Source organism: Paroedura picta, chromosome 17 (genome assembly GCF_049243985.1).
Source record: "Paroedura picta isolate Pp20150507F chromosome 17, Ppicta_v3.0, whole genome shotgun sequence".
NCBI classification, from domain to species: Eukaryota; Metazoa; Chordata; class Lepidosauria; order Squamata; family Gekkonidae; genus Paroedura; species Paroedura picta.
Genome location: NC_135385.1, coordinates 3,897,360 through 3,916,643, shown reverse-complemented (window position 1 = coordinate 3,916,643; position 19,284 = coordinate 3,897,360). Strand labels below are relative to the sequence as shown.

The following is a 19,284-nucleotide window of genomic DNA, read 5'->3' as shown; positions in this document are numbered from 1 at the left end:
AGCAGGGCATAAAGCTGTTTGAGGGGTGTAGGTAGAAAGGCAGGTACACTGGGCCCAGATCTTGTATGGCCTTAAAGGTGATCACTAGAACCTTAAGCCTAATCTGGAATTCGACTGGAAGCCAGTGCAGTTGTTGAAGAATATGTAATATCCTGTTTTTTTTGCCACCTGTTCTTGATGCTCTGTTGGTCAGTCAATTCCTTCCCTTGTTGATGATGCTTTTGCGAGCAGCAAATGGCTTTTGGAACCTCTTTGCTTGTGTGAAATCATTTCTAGCGTATCCCTTTTTGTAATCACCTGCTTGCATTTCTGATTCCAGCAAGTTTTGCTGTCTATTCTTGCTGCCCTTTGAAAATCTTCATTTAATTTTCTTGCTTCCTCCCTTTTGCGTACAGCTTTTGCTGCTTTCCTACATTCAGCTATTCTTATAGTTTCATCTGAGAGCCATTTCTTTTCTGGCTTCTTGTGCGATATGTATTTAACTGCTGTTTCAACAACAGTTGATTGAATTTCCTGCCATTAGTTCATCAGGCATCTTCTCTGTTGCATCCGACAGTTGAGATCTATTTTTCACCTCCACTGCGTACGTGAGTGGAATCTTATTTACATTGATCTTCCTTAACCTTGATGTCTTCTTGATGTTGTGGATTTTTGTTTTGATTTTAGCCAATAACAGTTCATAATCTGAACCACAATCGGCACCTGGATATGCTTTGGCAGCAAGGATTGGACTGGGCCATCTTTGACTGCATATAGTCGGATTTGGTTCTGGTGTAAACCATTTGATGATGTCGAAGCGTATAGGCAACGTTTATACTGTTTGAACAAAGCGTTCATGATGCGAAACCGATTTTCATGACAGAATTGTGCCTGCATCATTCCTTTATCCAAGTCTGAAGTTGCCAGTAATGTCTCTCTCTCTGCTTGCATGCCAACTTTTGCATTAAAGTCACCCATCACTATTAACATTATGTAAACGACATCCTTCTTGGGTACTTGTTTTAAAGTATCTTGAATGGTGGTGTAGAAGTCTTCAGTTTCCACCTCTGTTGCATCAGTTGTTGGAGCATGTACTTGGACAGCTGTGATATTCATTGGCTTGGCACAAATTTGGATTGTCATGATTTGATCATTGATCGTCAAAAAGCTTTCCACTTCTTGAGAAAATGTGTTGCTTCCAATGAATGCCTTGCCATTCCTTCTTATGTGTCCTGAATAGTAGATGGTGAAATCCTCCAAATAAAAGAAGCCATCGTCTGTCCAATGTAATTCACTAATGCCCAGGAGTTCAATATTCAACCTGACCATTTCCCTTTTTCCAAGGTAGGTTGCCAGGTCATTCTTTAACCCTCCCCATATACCTGGGCTTGGAACCAGCATGCTCAGGTGTGCATGGCTAGGTTTAGATCCATAGATAGTAAGAATACTAGTTGTTACAGTTCTGTATAGTTGTTAAGCTGAACCATAACCAGTACTAGCAAAAATATATGTCCTTGGAAATACTGTATAAAGGAGACCAATTTAATCTATAGTTAATAGGCTTATATTGTGTTTGATAATAAGCTATTAACAAGTTCAATGTTTTCAGTGTTATGATGTTTACATCAGCATCCAGAGATGCTGCTAGTATGTTCAGTTGAGAGTGTGTGACTGGCCCATGGATGCCCAGCAAGTTTCCATGGCAAACTATGGACTCAAACCTGGGTCTTGCAGATCCTGGTCCGACACTTACATATGCTCAGACAGTAGTTCTTTCGGGATTTTCAAGCTGTCTTCTCTATACTAGGTTTATTTGCAGTTTTGCTTCTTGAAAACTCAGCCATTTACATTTTAAATGTCATCAATAGGCCAGATTCAAATGAATAGCCATGTGGGTCTGAAGTAGCACAATAAAATCAGAGTCCAGTCGCACCTTTAAGACCAACAAAGATTTAATCAAGGCATGAGCTTTCAAGCACAAGCACCCTTCATCAGACTATGATCCTCTTACATGACAGGGAATATATAGCAAAAATCAATTCTGTAACATCTGTGTCACAACCAAATACAGCCAGTGATAATCCTTTGTCAAAACAGCCAATCAATCCCCTAGAATTCAGTGTACTTTACAAAGAGAAACCAAAATGCTGCTATTAGAGACCTCTCTAATGCCTTGAATACATCTTTGTTGGTCTTAAAAATGCTACTGGACTCTGATTTTATCAATTGGCCAGTTTTACATGCTAACAGTGCAAGCTTATGCAGTTAGTGCAGTTTAAACCTACAGATTTCAATGGCATAACTCTACTGAGGTCCTAAGGCTGGGCAGGAAGGGTCCAACCAAGGGAGCACGCTTGCCCAACTGGACGGTGTACAGCTACCAGTGGCTCACTCCTCCAAGAACCTGGGCATGATCCTTGATCCTCTCTATGGAGGCACAGATCACGAGAGTAACGCGGCTGACATTCTACCGCCTACGCCAGGCTAAACTAATAGCACCCTACTTGGCCCCGGAATATCTAGCCATAGTGATCCATGTGACGGTCACCTCTAGACTAGACTTCTGCAACTTGCTCTACGCAGTCCTACCCTTAACCTTGACCCAGAAACTACACCTGGTCCAGAATGCTCCAAAATGCAATGGCTAGAGTCCTCACAACAACATTCGGAGGTCCCACATCAGCCCATTCGCCAACAATTTCACTGGATTCACTATTCCAGATCAGATTTAAGGTTTTGGTAATTTTAAGTCCATATGTGGTCTGGGCCCAGTGGGACTGCCTCTCTGACTACACCCCTCAAAGAGCTTTATGCTCTGCCACCTCCAACTGGCTGGTGATCCCTGGCCCCAAGAAATCTTGTCTGATCTCAACCAGGGCCAGAGCTTTCTCTGTCCTGGCCCCCACCTGGTGGAATGAGCTCCCAGAGGAGATCAGGGCCCTGCTGGAGCTAGATCAATTCCGCATGGCCTGCAACAAGGAGCTCTTCTGCCAGGCATTTGATTGAGGTCAACCGAACCATCAAAATCTACTGGGGCCCCATGAAGCAAACATCTTGAATTGACCAACCATGAAACTGTTATGTTGATGTTGTTAAACTTTGTTATTCATTTGATGTGGTTATCGAGTTATACTGTATTGTTCCATGCCCCCCCCCCCATGTTCCATGTAAACCGCCCTGAGCCACAGGGGATGGCGGTATATATAAATATAAAGACACAAGCTCAGCAGTTTTTCAGACATATACCCATGTCCCCAGCCTTGACAAGCCAGCTATGATCTGTCTCTCACTTTGTTTCCTCGTTTTCCTCAGAGGATCTTGAGGAGGCACACCAGAATTCCCCTTCCACTGTCCCATCCCTACCACCACTGCCAATGCTGTGAGGTGGTCCAGGCTGAGGGACTGGCTCCAGGTGACTAGACAGGGTCCTGACTCACGGAGAGGGGGGAATCTGAACCTGGCTTTCCCAGGTCCTCCTATGCCCAGTTCTAATCCCTCCCGCATTTCGTACAGAACGAGGGGAAGGCCTTAAGGAGAGGTTGCTCCAAGTGGTGCTTTTTGTCCTTCCACAATCCCTTTTCCCTCATGGCCTGAGAGTGGGGTGGGGGCAGGAGAAAGGAGGTCATGACATGCATAGGACAGCCCAGTTGCCTCCCAGTTCACATTCTGGCCATTCTCTTTGTCTCTCCCCTGCTGGTCCAATCCCTTTGTTAGCATACTGCCCCTCTGCATGCCTGCTCTTTCCATCTCCCGTTGTGGTTACCACTTGGCAGTGGCAGTGCCAGCTTCTCAGCTGGAAATTTAAACCAGCTAATGGCCCAGAGGACTAAAAGTCAGAATGCCCAGTTCCATCTCTATGAAATTGTATATTTCCTTTTTGTTTCAGTTGTCCCCAGGGGCATTCCAGACCAAAGCAGCTAGAAAGAGAGCCTCCGATTTGTTACATGCCAAATTAAGCGATAATATCGTTGCCTCCGTATTTTATGAGGCACTAATCCAGTTACATTTTTCAAATTAGGCTATCCTTTGGCTTCCTGTTTTGAGCGAAGAAAGATCTGTAAGATAAGCAATGCCTTGGCTGCAGTTGTCTAGAGCAGGGGTAGTCAAACTGCGGCCCTCCAGATGTCCATGGACTACAATTCCCAGGAGCCCCTGCCAGCATTCGCAGGATAAACAAGACAAAACCAAAAAGTCTGAAGTGTGAGACCCACACAAAAATAACCTGTCCCAAAGTCAGATATTGTGCTGCCCTGCCTGGCCGCACCTACTTGGCCAGGTTATTGTGCTGAGGCAGGAGGGCGAGAGCCAGAGACCAGAGCCGAATCCGAGAGGTCAAAAGCCAGAGAGACAGTTCACACAGCAAGCCCGGGTCAAGAGTCAAAGCCAAACCATGGTCAGAAGCCAGGGACTCAGAAGCCAAGCCGTAGGTTTGGAGCCAGGTGCGTAGTTGAGTCAGGCCGAAGTCAGGAACCAGGAGTCAGGCTGGCAGACTTTTGCCATGGCAAGCCGGAACAAGGAGCTGATCGGGAAGACAGGCAGGGAACGCAGATGTTGCACCCACGAAACAAGGTCCTCCTGAAATACACAGATAAGAGTGGAGCAGCCCTCAGCCTTGCAGCTGGATCTAGCCCCCCGTCAGAGGAAGGGGGTGCAGCTGGGCCCCATCTGTCTTGACAGCAAACTGACAGACATGTTGATCTTCTGACAGGTAGATCTCCTTTGTTGACGCTGCTATTCAGGGCTTGCCAGGGTCTTGGTGCTGCTCCTCTGGCAGCTCCTCAGGGCTGGTGGGCATCTTGTCCCATAGTAGGGTTGGGTCTCAGCCTGGCTGGTCCCAGACTCCTCATCTTCTGGGAGAGCAGGCAGCTCCTGGTCTGTGGCAACCGGGTCTCCTGGCGTCTCCAGAAGATCTTCTGCCTCTGAAGCACCCCCTGGCACTGGAATGGAGGGTGCAATTATGACAGATATGTTCCAAACGTAGAGCAGAAGTAGAATGAAATCTTTCCTATATGCCCAATGACCTGAGCTGTCTGATTCCAGTTAACTAATCTCATATATAGCACAGGGGTGGCCAGACTGGCGCTTCAGATGCTCATGAACTACAATGCCCGTGAGTCCCTGTTGAAGCAAAAATAATGAACTGGGAGGGGTGGGTCCCAGTGAAGAATCAAATACAGAGAAATATAGATGCACTGGGGAACTAATATGGCCATAAAAATATCCAAAATGGACTTATGTCGAGTCTTCTCTCTTCTGTAATTCTTTATTCTTTATAATTTCACACAAGTCCCGACGCGTTTTGCCATATAGCTTTTTCAAGGGACAATGGTTTCTATATTTAAAGACCAACTTGTAGCCTCACACGCTACGTTTAGCTATTGTTAGTATGACCTTATACTCTGTCAAGAGATTCCTTTATATAGTTGAAGCTGGTGAGATTTTAGTGGCACGTAGGAATATGAATGCAGGTCTTCCCCAGCCTAGACCAACCCTGAAACCTCCACAACCAACTATTGTGTTTGGGAGTCCTGCTTTAACGTACAGCTCTCCTCTTGGAGACTTTCCGGTCAACTGAACAATCAGGTCAAATTTGCTTAACTTCTTTCTGGTTCCAATTTTTGAATGGGAAGGGAAGCATGACCCTGTTATCGAAGAAAGGGAGACTCTGAAATGCTAAATTTGACTTAGTTAAATAGGTTCTTAGTATCCATGAGCTTACCCATTCTGCACCCCCAAGCAGCATCTCCATATGTTTTCACAGACAGGTGTTCAGACTGCCAACGTTATCAGTAAATGCCTGATGGTTCTCCTCCTCTCTCTTTTTTTTAAAGACTATGAAGCCGAGCAACCTCAGCATCCTGACAGTGTCAAACAAAAAGAGGAGCCCCTGCTTGTCGTTCAGGTAACAACTCTGACTCATTTTGTTAGAGTGGTAGCGTAAGATTTCTATCATGTATTGTCAAATATTGTAGTCTGAGGACTACAACTGAATGTGGTAAAGGAGTCCAGTGATTAGGACTCCAGTTTGGACCTAAAAGCAACCCTGGTTTGTGTTTGTGTTTGCTTTTATAGATGTTTGCATGTACATTCTTGATTTGCATGTACATTCTTGCATGGTTGCATGTACATTCTTGATTATGAGCCTCTTGTGGCGCAGAGTGGTAAGGCAGCAGACATGCAGTCTGAAAGCTCTGCCCATGAGGCTGGGAGTTTGATCCCAGCAGCCGGCTCAAGGTTGACTCAGCCTTCCATCCTTCCGAGGTCGGTCAAATGAGTACCCAGCTTGCTGGAAGGTAAAATGGTAGTGACTGGGGAAGGCACTGGCAAACCACCCCGTACTGAGTCTGCCATGAAAACGCTAGAGGGCGTCACCCCAAGGGTCAGACATGACCCGGTGCTTTCACAGAGGATACCTTTACCTTTACATTCTTGATTGGTACTACGGTGTTGGCGGAGAGGGGAGTTAAATCTCCGCAGCTTTACACATACCCACATCAGCTGTTTTAAGCCCCATTAGACAATCATGCCAGTCTGGATTTCCTGCTGAGATACAGAGCACCTGCAAAGACCATTCTTCATTACTGAGATGGCACGAAGTGGGCAGGCCTCCTCTTTCTCAGTGCTGCACATCCGATCTAGACGGGGCTCCCTGCAGCTGCGTCCCCGTGCCAAACCACCTCTGTGGAATTCTCTTCCTTCCTAATATTAAAATGTATACTGTGTTTTTGTTCTGTCCCTCTTCAGCCTGTCAACTCCACTTTGCGTGAATGGGCACGTTACTGAAATACACAGCTCTTATCTGTTGTATAAGCATGCATATTTCAGCACCCCTGCTTGATCAAAAGGATGAATACAGACAAGGCAGAGAAGGGGGAGAAGGAGACCTAGTTGCTGTTGGGGGGTGGGGGTGGACATGTTTTCTTTTGCCTGTCGTCACAAATGCAAGAGGAGCTCATATATTCTTGTACAGTGGAATCACATATCCGGAACGTTCAGCCGTGGAATAGGCTGCCTAAGGAGGTGGTGAGCTCCCCCTCACTGGCAGTCTTCAAGCAACGGTTGGATGCACACTTTTCTTGGATGCTTTAGGATGCTTAGGGCTGATCCTGCGTTGAGCAGGGGGTTGGACTAGATGGCCTGTATGGCCCCTTCCAAGTCTATGATTCTATGATTCTATGAACCTGTGTTGAGCAGGGGGTTGGACTAGATGGCCTGTGTGGCCCTTCCTACTCTATGATTCTATGATTCTATGAACCTGTGTTGAGCAGGGGGTTGGACCAGATGGCCTGTGTGGCCCTTCCTACTCTATTATTCTATGATTCGATGATTCTATGATTCGATGATTCGATGATTCAGTGATTCGATGATTCGATGATTCAGAAGCCTCTCAGGCCAGTTCAAGTATCTGTTGCCCGTGAAAGCATCGTGGAACAAAAACAGTGAGTTCCACACTCATTCAGTGATCTGTGATGGCCTCGAAACTTTTCTCTCACGCACAAAGGCTCCTCTGCTATTCCGCCACCTGTGTCTTCAAGCCAGTTTATAAATATGTCTCAGCAGTATTGTTTTCAATCACAAGAAAACAAAAGGCCTCCATTAATAGATAATCTCTCTTGGAAGAATCTAGCAGGCCCTTGTGCTATGTACACTGAGAGGTCAATCATTTGTCTGTCATTGTTCTGCCTTTCCTGAGTCCCAAAGGATCCATTGAATGAAATAATAAGGTTATAAAAGCAAGACAGGTTTTTTTCCCCGTTAGTCAGTTCTTTGCTTTATAGAACAATGGAGATGCTTTGGGGAATGGGAATAATAAGAAATGGTTTCTGTAGTCTTCCACATGTTTGTGACCCTTAGAATACCTGTTAAGCAACTATTGAGGCTTTAGATTCATTCATTCATTCATTCATTCATTCATTCATTCATTCATTCATTCATTCATTCATTCATTCATTCATTCATTCATTCATTCATGGCTTGCTGCTTCTTCCATCCACCCACCCCAAAAAGTCTGGCCTAGGTGTTGATGTTGCTTCCTTTGATTTCACTCAGGCTCCTCTGGAGGATAGAATTCTGATTCCTTTTGGTGTGGATGAGGGTCAATTGGCAGTGACTGAGGAAGTGGTTCCCTCGAAGCCCCCTTCTGCTCTTGCACTACCATCCAAGCTACCCTTTCTGAAAACATGTAAGTAAGGCTATATATGTCACTGAGGAACCATCACTGTTTGCACTTCCTTTCACAACCCCAAGGGCACAAGTCCCCTTCCTCAGACCAGCAGTGGCACACTTTGATGGATCCCCTGTCCCCTGTGAGGTAGCCTGTGTTGCACAGGGTAGGATAAGCAGGAGTGTCTAAATGTACAGGTGGTTGTTTTATTTTCTTTTTAAAATATTGCATTGTTAATACTACATTTAATATTCCCCTGCCCTTTTGAAACAAGAGAGGGATGGGGAAAATTCTGTCAAGTTGCAGATGATTTATGGCAGCGCTTGTTAGGGTTTCAAGGCAGGAGTGGTTTTCCATTTCCTGACCCTGGACTCGTTTCCAAAGAGTAACCAGGGTGTAAACTGCACAGAGCTTTTATTCCAATCCCAGATCGATTCCGTCCCTGCCCTCTACATAGAATGCGATTTCCGTTTTGATTTTGGGCAATTTAAATTTTCCTTCTGCAGCAAGAAGGATTGATCTGGAATGAACCTACCTTTATTGTGCGATATCTTAGAGTGCTTTTAATGCTGAATATTTCAAGATTCGGATTGGGAAAGCAGACTGTTTCGAACCTTTGTGGTAAAGACGCCATGATTGGCCAAAGGTGGCCATGTGACAAGCTTGCCTTAAAGGAGAAGCCCCTAATTTCTCTCAACTTCTGTCGGTCTTGGATTTTTTTCTCCCTTCTTTGCCTTCTTCGATCCTCTCCCCCCCCTCCAAGAAAAGAAAGAGGCTCCCTGCTTGGCTCCTCTCTCCCCCACTTCAAGAACAGAAAGAAAGAGGCTTGGCTCCCCCCCCCTTCTGAACTACCCTAACCACGTGCAGAACAGTTTCCTGTTTCAATGGGGGGGGAGAGGAAGACCCGAGTTCAAATCGATCTGAATTCAACAGGATTGACAATGGAATACACAAAGTAAGTGCAGACTCTGCCCAGGGTTCACCCTGCTTATCTTCTAGATCAGGCTTTCCAGGTTAGGAGGAGAGGGATTTATGAGCTCAAATAAATATCTATATGTTCTACATCCTGAATCAGCTTAAATTGGGAATTGCACGTGTTCATCATCGATCATAACTGTCACAGCCAACAAAAATGGTTTGTTTCTTCATTGCACAGGTTCTCCAAGAGAGTTTTTAGAAGACTTTATCTTTCCAGTGCTCCTTCCAGGGATGACAGAATTGTTGCATCAGGCTAAGAAGGAAAAATGTTTTGAGGTCAGTTATTAGTTTTTTTTTCTTTGGGGGGGGGAAGGCACTAGCAAACCACCCCGTATTGAGTCTGCCATGAAAACGCTGGAGGGCGTCACCCCAAGGGTCAGACATGACTCGGTGCTTGCACAGGGGATACATTTACCTTTACCTTTACCTTTACCTTTACCTTTACCTTTACCTTTACCTTTACCTTTACCTTTACCTTTACCTTTACCTTTACCTTTACCTTTACCTTTACCTTTACCTTTACCTTTATTAGTTTTTTAGCTGTTATTTCTCAACTAATCTTCAGCTTGGCAATTATCTATCGGAAAAATGAACGAAAAAAATGTAATATGTTGTAAGCCAGAGGAGAGGCTCCGAAGTGTACATTTTATGTAACTGGGGCAGAGCCGGCCCTAGGGAGCTAGTGCACCCAGATGCACCAGCCTGTTCAGCTCCTCTTGGAATGCTTTTTGTGTGTTTACAAGGTTTACACATTCCCCATTCTAATGCCCCTGTGCCTTTTGGAAAAGCAGCTGCCTTGTCTTTTATGAGGCCTCACAAGGACGGTCTTCATTCTCCTCTTTGCTCCTTACTTCTTCCCAGTGCATCCCTGTTGTCTCCTCCAAGAAATATTTTACCTTCTCACTCACCTTTGTTTCCCAAGCGCTCTGTCTGCCACTTCCTCCAGTTTCCAGATTCCCTTCTGCTTTTATCTCTGCCCTGACCCGTTCCAACACCTGTCAGCGGTGTCACCCTCACAGTGAATGAAGCCTTCAAAGGGAGGAATGTCCCTGACAATGTTTTTCATTATTGTGTTATTTATTTATTTAGAAAGTTTATCTGTTGCCTCTCTGGAGACCTGCTCGAGACAGTTTACAGTTAAAACAATAAAGCCATTGAAACACAGCCTTTAAAAAATAAAGCAAGGCCATTGAAAACAAACTCAGCTATTGAAACTGGCCAGAGCATTAAAAAAGGATCACATGACATGCACATCCAGCCTATAGAACACACTCTTCAGGCCTGGAGAAAATGGTAAAACCAGAAAAAGAGATTAATTAAAGGCCTGGGCAGAAAGCAGAGTTTTATCTTGGCAACTAAAGGAAAGTAAGGTGGGAATCAGGTGAGCCTCAAATGGGAAGAGCGTCATGAGTCAGGGTGAACTGAGCCGTGGGGATATGAGACAGGCAGAAGAACCTCAACAGGAGGAATTGTAAGAGCAGGCTGCTCAGGACTATCAGTCAGAAACACCACAGCCTGCCCTGTCCGCCCAGCTCAAGCCTAGCCAAAGGGCAGGCTGCTCAGAACCCCAAGTTAAGAGTGCCTGCAGACGCTGCAGAAGTATCTGGCTAAAGTTAAGTTTAATCCTTATATATTAACCGGTTTATACCAGTTAGCATGGTTGTAGTGAATGTTTAGCTGTAACAGTATCAAGACTGAGAGATCGGTGGTGGCCACCACAGAAGATAGAAAGTGGAAGAAAGTTTGTACCTGCTGCCTGAGAACATGGTGGAAATCACCCACCAAGATGTCCTCCTTAACCTCAGAGGAGAAGGACCCTTCTTGGTGAGTGTCCAGTGGTCATTCCCTAATGTTAAAGCCCTCTAAGGCAGGGGTAGTCAAACTGCGGCCCTCCAGATGTCCATGGACCACAATTCCCAGAAGCCCCTGCCAGCATTCGCTGGCAGGGGCTTCTGGGAATTGTAGTCCATGGACATCTGGAGGGCCGCAGTTTGACTACCCCTGCTCTAAGGCAACGGTCCCCAACCTTTTTATGTTTGAGGACCGCCTCCGGGGGGTGGGGAAGTGCTGGTGGCCCGGGCACCGCACATGCGCATTAGCGCCCCTTGGTAGTGAAAACACGCATGTGCGGAGATGCCATACATGCACATTTTCACCACCAGGGGGCGCTAGTGCACACGCACGGCAGCTCTGCACATGCACGTTTATGTCCGCCAGCATGCTGGTGGCCGCACCTGCCTCTCCCCCCCCCCCCTCTCGCAGCAAGAAGCTAGCCGGGCTGCGAGCGAAGCTGCGGGGGGGCGGGAGAGGCAGACGTGGCCGCCAGCAGCCCGTTACCGAGGCCTTTGCAGCCTGATACTGGGCCGTTGCCCGGGGGTTGACGACCCCCGCTCTAAGGAAAAGCTGAATGTTGGTTTCTGACTTCACCTGGATCTTGGCCAATTAAGCCTTTTGAGAAGGGCAAATGCAGCTGCACTGTTTTTTCAGCGTACTTCATTAGAAAGTTGAAATTGCGGATCCCCGTAGGTTTGATGATGGGTTTCTTAGACACAAACCTTATTAAGTCTTCATTGCTATTGTATTTCTTTCCCTTGCTTTTTTGTTTCGCCTGTTGTTTTCTCACTGGCTTATCATAGTTAAGACGTAGTTATTAATGGCATGTTCATCTTCCCCTCCTTCCTCTTAAAAATAATATTCCTTAGCAGTAATTACAAGAATGTTAAGGAGCATTTTGTATTTGAAATGCATTTCAAAGTGACACCTGCAGTTTAATGAGTACTACAGCGACCCAGTGCCACAGCTCTGTATGTTCCGTACATTCCATTAAAATGTTATTGTTTTATGTATAAATCTGTTTATTTACTATGGTTTGTTTGTTTGTTTATTTCGATTTTTATACTGCCTTTCCCTACGGCTCTGGGCGGTTTACGTGGAACACTGCACAAAATTACATAGAACTTTATGACAAATCTAGAACGTTGCATAAATTTCATAGAACATCACAACAATATTTCAGGTAACAATTCACAACACAACATGAATAACAACTCTGGTGTACCCCTGGAGAGATCAAATTGTTCAGTCATGGGGGGGGGGGACCAGCAGATGTCCCGAGTTGGCCGGCCTCAAGTGAATGCCTGGTGAAAGAGCTCCCTTTTGCAGGCCCTGCAGAATTGTGGGAGTTTGGGCAGGGCTCTGATCTCTTCAGGAAGCTCATTCTAACAGGTGGGGGCCAGTGTGTTATTTATTCTGTGTAGATGGGTGATTTCGGTTGCCATTCCCTTCTAGACTCACATCTGAGCCCTCCCTCCGCCACCTAAGCACCCCTTGCAGATATGCCCTAAGACTAGAGGGCATCATAAGCAGTCATGCTCTGCAGAGACTCTGGAAGGCAACCTTAACTGAACGGCAGGACGGATAAGCCAGTCTCCTGTAGTGAGCAGCCCGAGAACTCAGCAAGAACTGTTGACCTTTAGGCAAGATGGAGATAGACATTGCATTTGTCTCTCCCTACTGAAGGCAGAACTGGCAAGAACCCATATCAGGGTAGGTGGGACTTTTACAGGAGAATGGTCATTGTGAGAGACATCCTGCAGCCACTGAGCTTTGACATCATTGCAAGAAAAGGGGTGGGGTGGGGAAAGGAAACAGTCTTATCAGATCCCTGATCCTTTAGCTCAGCCTTGTCTACTTTAATGGCCAGCAGCTGTTCAAGGTCTTGAGCAGAAATCAATCCTGAGCACAGGGGTAGTCAACCTGTGGTCCTCCAGATGTTCATGGACTACAATTCCCATGAGCCCCTGCCAGCAAACGCTGGCAGGGGCTCATGGGAATTGTAGTCCATGAACATCTGGAGGACCACAGGTTGACTACCCCTGCTGTATTAGACCACTCGTCCACCAAGGTCAATATTGTGTCCTCTGGCTGGCAGCAGTTGCCCATCAGCTACTTCCTGGACCTTAGCGGGGATTGGACCTGGGGACTTTTGCGTGCCAAGCAGATGCTCTATAACTGAACCACAACCTCTCCCTGTCTTTCCATCACCTGTTAGCTTAGCTTAGGAGATACTGGGAATTGTACCTTGGGCTTGATGTGTGCCAGGCATGCACTCTATCAGAGAGTCGTGGCCCCTCTCTCAACAGCCCCCTCCTCATCTAGGATGCAGAAAACCTGCTTGCTATTAAATTAGAGTTTATAATGGATGGGCTTGAAATAGGTTTAATACATTTGGTTCTGTCTCAGATTGATTCTGTCTCTGCCCACCGCCTTTTCTGTGGCATCATTGAATGAGCTGAGTGTATGGAATATGACACGAAAGGGGGGGAGGCAGCAGGCCTGTTCCACATTGAGGTGTGAGCCATATGCTTGGCCCCTACTGCTTGTGCAATATCTTCTAAATAATCTGAAGGTTTCGTTTGTTGTGGGGAGGAAAACAAGGCTGTAACTTTTAGTGACATTTCTTTTTAAGAGCAATTCACATAATTGTGCACACTGTCGTCTCTCAGGGCATTGGACAAATGTTAAAAAATCGAAATTATTTGCATTGTGAAAAATAACATGAAACCCATCTGTTGTCTAACAATACATATTGTCCAGTGGTTTCCTGTGTATATCCGGGTTTGCTCAGTGCAAGACAGCTGTGCCAAAGCCAGGCTTATTTTCCCCCTACTTAGAAACTTTGCCAGAAACTAAAGCAACATAAAGCCCATTTGATTCCTAGGGTAGACTATCCCTGTTTTTACTGGAATTACACCCAAGATAAATCCAGTGTGGTATAGTCAGCAGAGTGCTGGCCTTAGAATGAGGAGACCTGGGTTCTAGTTACCACTCTTTTATGAAGCGTATAGGATACACAGGGGCCTGTACTAGTTGATAGCTCATCAGCCTCTTCCCTTTCTCAGTTATTGTTGCAGTCATTTGGGGAATCACCTTCTGGAGAGATGCAGAAAAGGACACAGCAATAGTTTGTGTTACTTACTCTTGTTCTGAGCTTCTGGATCCGTTTGAATAGCTTATATCAGATGCAATCAAAGGCCTTTATAGGGCAGATTTGTAGGTCTGGATTTGAAACAGTTACACCATACATAAATCTTTGTTGGTCCTGGTGTAGTGGTTAGGAGCATGGACCTCTAATTTGGGGATCCAGGTTTGATTCCCTGCTCCTCCTCCATCTGCAGCCAGCTGGGTGACCTTGGGCTTGCTACAGCACTGAGAAAGCTGTTCTGACCGAGCAGTGATATCAGGGCTCTCTCAGCCTCACCCACCTCACAGGGTGTCTGTTGTGGGGAGAGGAAAGGGAAGGCGACTGGAAGCCACTTTGGCCTATTATGCACGGCCGTTGAAACGGCGGCAAGGAGAACGCGGAGGAGGAAGAAGCGAAGCAAACCGCTTACGCACAGGACGGAACGCAACGGGAGCAAAACCCAGAGTATCCGATTATGCACGTGGCTACTCTGGAGCCGCTTCTGGATGCGCCCTGGTCCCGGGAAGCTCCACTTTCTTCCGCATCTCGCTAACGCAGCTTTATAGGCGGCATATTTTGACTCTGCGCCCAGTTGCCACCTGCAGCGTGCATAATTCGTGATTTTAGCCACCCTAAAAGCAGACCTTCCACTCCATGCATAATGGGCCTTTGAGACTCCGGGTAGAGAAAAGCGGCATATAAGAACCAGCTCTTCTTCTTCTTCTTCAGTAATATCAGGGCTCTCTCAGCCTCACCTCCCTCACAGGGTGTCTGTTGTGGGGAGAGGAAAGACTGTAAGCTACTTTGAGACTCCTTCAGGCAGAGAAAAGCGGCATATAAGAACCAACTCTTCTTCTTCTTCAGTAATATCAGGGCTCTCTCAGCCCCACCTCTCTCACAGGGTGTCTGTTGTGGGGAGAGGAAAGGGAAGGTGACTGGAAGCCGCTCTGAGACTCCTTCTGGAAGACAAAATCTCTAGGAGCACTTGCAGAAGCTTAGAATAATAGTGAGGCCCCCAGGGTTGGGCCCTGATGCAAGAGAACCCCCAAACACTTATGGGGCGAGTGCACTTCTTTGGCAATGTGAAACCAGTGAGGTAGCGCCATGGCTGCGGCCCCAGTCCTCACATGGGGGGGGGGGAATGGAGGGGGGCAGACACCAAAGCCAGAGACATATCCAGATGTAAGACCGGGCTCTACAGAGAAGGAGTGATGCCATCAGGCACCTTGTTCATTTCGGTATAAATACAGAAAGCACAAAGAATCCTGCACAGGGACTGAATAAAGAGTTCAGCCTACTTAATCATGGTTTAGTACTGTCTAATAGCTGTAAGCTATTATCAGACTGAAGCTCTTTTTGTCTTGCTGATATAGATTAACCCAGCTATCCCGAGCAATTTGTCTCTTACTTATTATCCCCTTCTCTTTTAGAGAAAAAGAACAAAATTTATCGCCCTTGATTTCCTGACTGAGTGGTTGTACAAGTAAGTCAGTTAAACAGTCCTAACAATGCATTTTTCGTTTATGCATATTGAAACTTAAATGCTGAATGTACATTTTAAACACTATCTCCTTTTAATGTACGGTGAAATTTCAGTCGTAACCCGAAGAGGAAAGATGAACCGTTTGTCGAATTCTTTGAGATCCCTTTTGTGAAGGATTGGCTAAAGGACCAGTGAGTATGGCTACAAATTCATTCTGTCTTTCCCCTTCTCCCTCCCCCTTTCCTCCAAATGTAGATAGAAATGTAACAAGATTGTCCATTTTTTATTCCCTTTTATTATTCATGTGTGACAAAGCATCTCTGACATGCATGCTAATTTGATAGCTACCTAGATTCCAGTCAATTTGTCCTAGATTAATTTGCACCAAAATTGGACTGGAGAGCGCTAAACATTTCATTATTCTGAAGGACAGGGGGATTTTAAATTGCCTGCTGTTATTATGAATATATTTATGCTTATGAGCACACCGTGTTTACTAGGGCAGTAGTCTGAAAACTTTCCTTTGGGGGCTACACTGGTAAAAAATTGTTCCTCCAAAGTGTTTAAAAACAGCAATTGATGCTTTTTCTCCCCCCTGCTGCTTTGCTGTTCTAGTACGACAGTTGAGGTGAGCTCTTTGATCAAACATCAACACTATTACTCTGCATGTTTAAGTCATCACACGTGATATGTGTGGAATTTACTTGTGAATTTTTGTATATCTTGCTATGGGGGGGGGAAACTTCTCACTTTTTGCACATAAACCTGTTTTATACATGGGGTCATCTGAACTTCAATCATGGAGAAAAGACTTCTGAGAGGCAGGAGACAAAGTGGAGACACAATTCCTTGGGCGTGGTCAACCTGTAAAGTGATGTGATTAATTTTAATGTGGTGATAGGGTAGGTCTGGGAGTTTTGAGGGGAAATCCAAAGTGAATCCTTGTCTCAGCTGTCCTTTGTGCAGGTATTCTTGCCTTCTGGCTCTTAGCTGTCTAACTTTTAACTGAACCATGGCAAACCTTTTTGTGGGACTTGTAATAGCATGGTGCAAAATTACTATGATCATTTTCTAGGAAGTCACGTGACTAATTTGGAGCAGCTTTTCCTACATGCTGCAGGAAAAGGGGAGAGCAGTGGCAGTAGAACAGCGACTCTTATTGGGGCTCATATGAACCCTTAGAAACCTGCACCTAGTGTAGGGGCCATTATTCACTGGCAGTACCCCTGCTTTGCATGCAGAAGATCCCAGGTTGCATCTTCTTGCATGTTCAGTCAAAAGGATCATGTGGTAGGTGATATGAAAGATCTCAACCTTTATAGGCAGTTTGGTGCACTCATTTATACTTCACAAACCTAGGGCCATTCCGCACAATGACCAATGTTGCTAAACGTTTGCAGTATGCAGAAACGCTATATTTAATAGTGGAATTTCGTCATTCCGCATACCTTCAATTCAAGTGGAATATTGAAGTCCCAGTAGCGGTCTATTCATTCCCCATAGGCTTCCGGTCTCGCTGGAATCGCAACAAAGGAAGTGATATTTTTCTGCGCTTCTTCCCGCCCATGGCCGTCAGTCAAACAGAACAGCCAATGAACTGTTGTGTTCGTGCTCACAAAAATCCCCTTCCCCTTTAAAAACTGTTTTTTAAAAACCAGTCGCAACGAATATTTGTTCAGTCATTGTCTCAGAAAGACTTTTTTTGCTGGCGTAGGAGCTGGTGCTTAATCGTTTCCACAATCTTCAAGTAACCCCCCCACACACACACACAGGCACGATTTGTGGCCGAAATCACGGGCAGTGTGCTCGGGAACTTTAAAGACAATTGCAGAAGGGAGCTTTGTTTTACTGTTAAGCACTTCTGTGGAGGGACTTCAGTGGGAGAAGCCTTGCTTATTCGTTGCTTTCGCCGGTTTAAGGGGGGGGAAATGGCGATCGCGTCTCCGGAAGCGAGGGAGCGAGAACGAGGGAGGGACATTCTTTCCACCGCTATTTTGAGAACGCACATGTCTTTTGCTGATGTGTTGCGGCTTGTGCTCAGAAGTGTAGCGTTTTTTTCAGGGGGAATCCACTTTTCTGGATTTCCCCCTAAGCGCTATAAAATCCCGAGTGTTGCTGGAGTTCGGCAGGAGTTTTGCGGTTTGTTTGCGACGTCATGTGGAACGTTGAATTAATAGCGTTTACGAAAGCTAAGACTTCGGCTACATTTAAGTCATGCGGAATGGACCCTATCATTGAAGGTATCCTCTGTTAGAGTGGCATAGGTGACTGTGACGCATTTCTGTGACGCATTTCTGTGACTACCATACAATTATGGACACTTTTCCCTTGAAAGTACATAAGATGTAGCTGGATATGATATTCTCAACTAGGTCACATTCCCAATTCCTTCCACTGAGTGGAGAGGAAATTGCTAGATTTCAGAATTTGTATGGATTTACTTGGCATTTGCTGTGTATGAGATTGCTAGCTTAGAGTGATTTTTGCCCACCTTTGCAAGTATGCTTCCAGGTAAGGAGGTGCATATGAAAAAAGGATGCTGCAGGGCGTGTTGTTCGTTCCTTTCTCAATTTTTGATCTAGCTTAGGAAAGGAAAACAGCCTCCTTCCCAAAGACAGAACTAAACTAACAGAAATGTAGCCTTGAAGATATTTTGAAACTTTGGTCTCACAAATTAGGAGGATGCTTTATAAAAAAAAAAAATTGTATGATTGATTTGATTTCAGCCCAGCTATATTAAAGCAGGGAGCTTGAAAAAAGTCATTAACATTTCATAGAGGGGCTGGTGACAGTTCCATTACCCTATCTGCATTATTCATATAATTGAAGATAGGTGTCTATTTAAGAGTTAATATAACGAAAAAGGAAGGGAAGCCACTCTTGGGGGAAGTAATGGCTCACCATTCAACGAGGATTTAATTTGATCTTTAAAGGCACATTAAGTGATGAGCCATTACTTTCCCCCAGAGTGGCTTTGCTTTTCCCCCATTGTGTTAATTGTAAAATAGATGCCTATTTTCACTGAAAATTATCTCAACTAGAAATAACCCCTACTCTGAATGGGCATCAGAACTCCTTCACTCTGGTGTAGCCTAGTTGCTAACATTGCTAACTCTATCCATTCCTTGATCCCCATTCCTACTTGGGAAAAGAACCTACCAGGGTTGACAACTGGGACGTGTCCAGAGGAGGGCAACAAAGATGGTGAGGGGTTTGGAGACCAAGACGTATGAAGAAAGGTTGGCGGAGCTTGGTCTGTTTAGCCTGGAGAGGAGACAACTGAGAGGGGATCTGATAACCACCTTCAAGTATTTAAAAGGCTGCCGTGTAAAGTAGCGATCCCCAACCTGTGGGCCGCGGTCCACATGTGGTCCTTCGACTAATTGGAGGTGGGCCCCGAAGGATGCCTTCTCCCCCCCCCCCCGGCCCTTTACTTCATCCCCCCCAGCCCTTTACAACACACTTCATTGTTGTGGTGTGTCTGAATCTTATTTTGAAGGGATGTTTAAACATTACCATAGCGATCAGAGAGCGTTAGGGCAGTGGTTGAGAGTAGAGGAGTAAACTACCTCCCCCACCGGGCCTCAGTAAAAGGCATTGAGTGGTCCCCGGTGAGTGGTCCCCGGTGATAAAAAGGTTGGGGACCACTGGTGTAGAGGATGGTTCTCAATTCTCTCCGTGTAGAGAATTGTTCTCTCTTGCCACAGAGGGACAGAC

The 19,284-nt window shown here is 45.6% G+C and overlaps 1 protein-coding gene across 2 annotated transcripts in view; it reads left to right on the top strand.

The window, feature by feature from the left end:
• Window positions 1-19,284, top strand: part of IQCK (IQ motif containing K) — a 77,121-nt gene that overhangs the window by 1,920 nt on the left and 55,917 nt on the right. For both annotated transcript variants that reach the window (XM_077317161.1, XM_077317162.1), the window contains exons 2-6: window positions 5,811-5,881; window positions 8,029-8,161; window positions 9,300-9,397; window positions 15,515-15,567; window positions 15,681-15,758. In XM_077317161.1, the coding sequence (XP_077173276.1) occupies window positions 5,811-5,881; window positions 8,029-8,161; window positions 9,300-9,397; window positions 15,515-15,567; window positions 15,681-15,758 (433 nt within the window). The remainder of the gene's footprint in view (window positions 1-5,810; window positions 5,882-8,028; window positions 8,162-9,299; window positions 9,398-15,514; window positions 15,568-15,680; window positions 15,759-19,284) is intronic.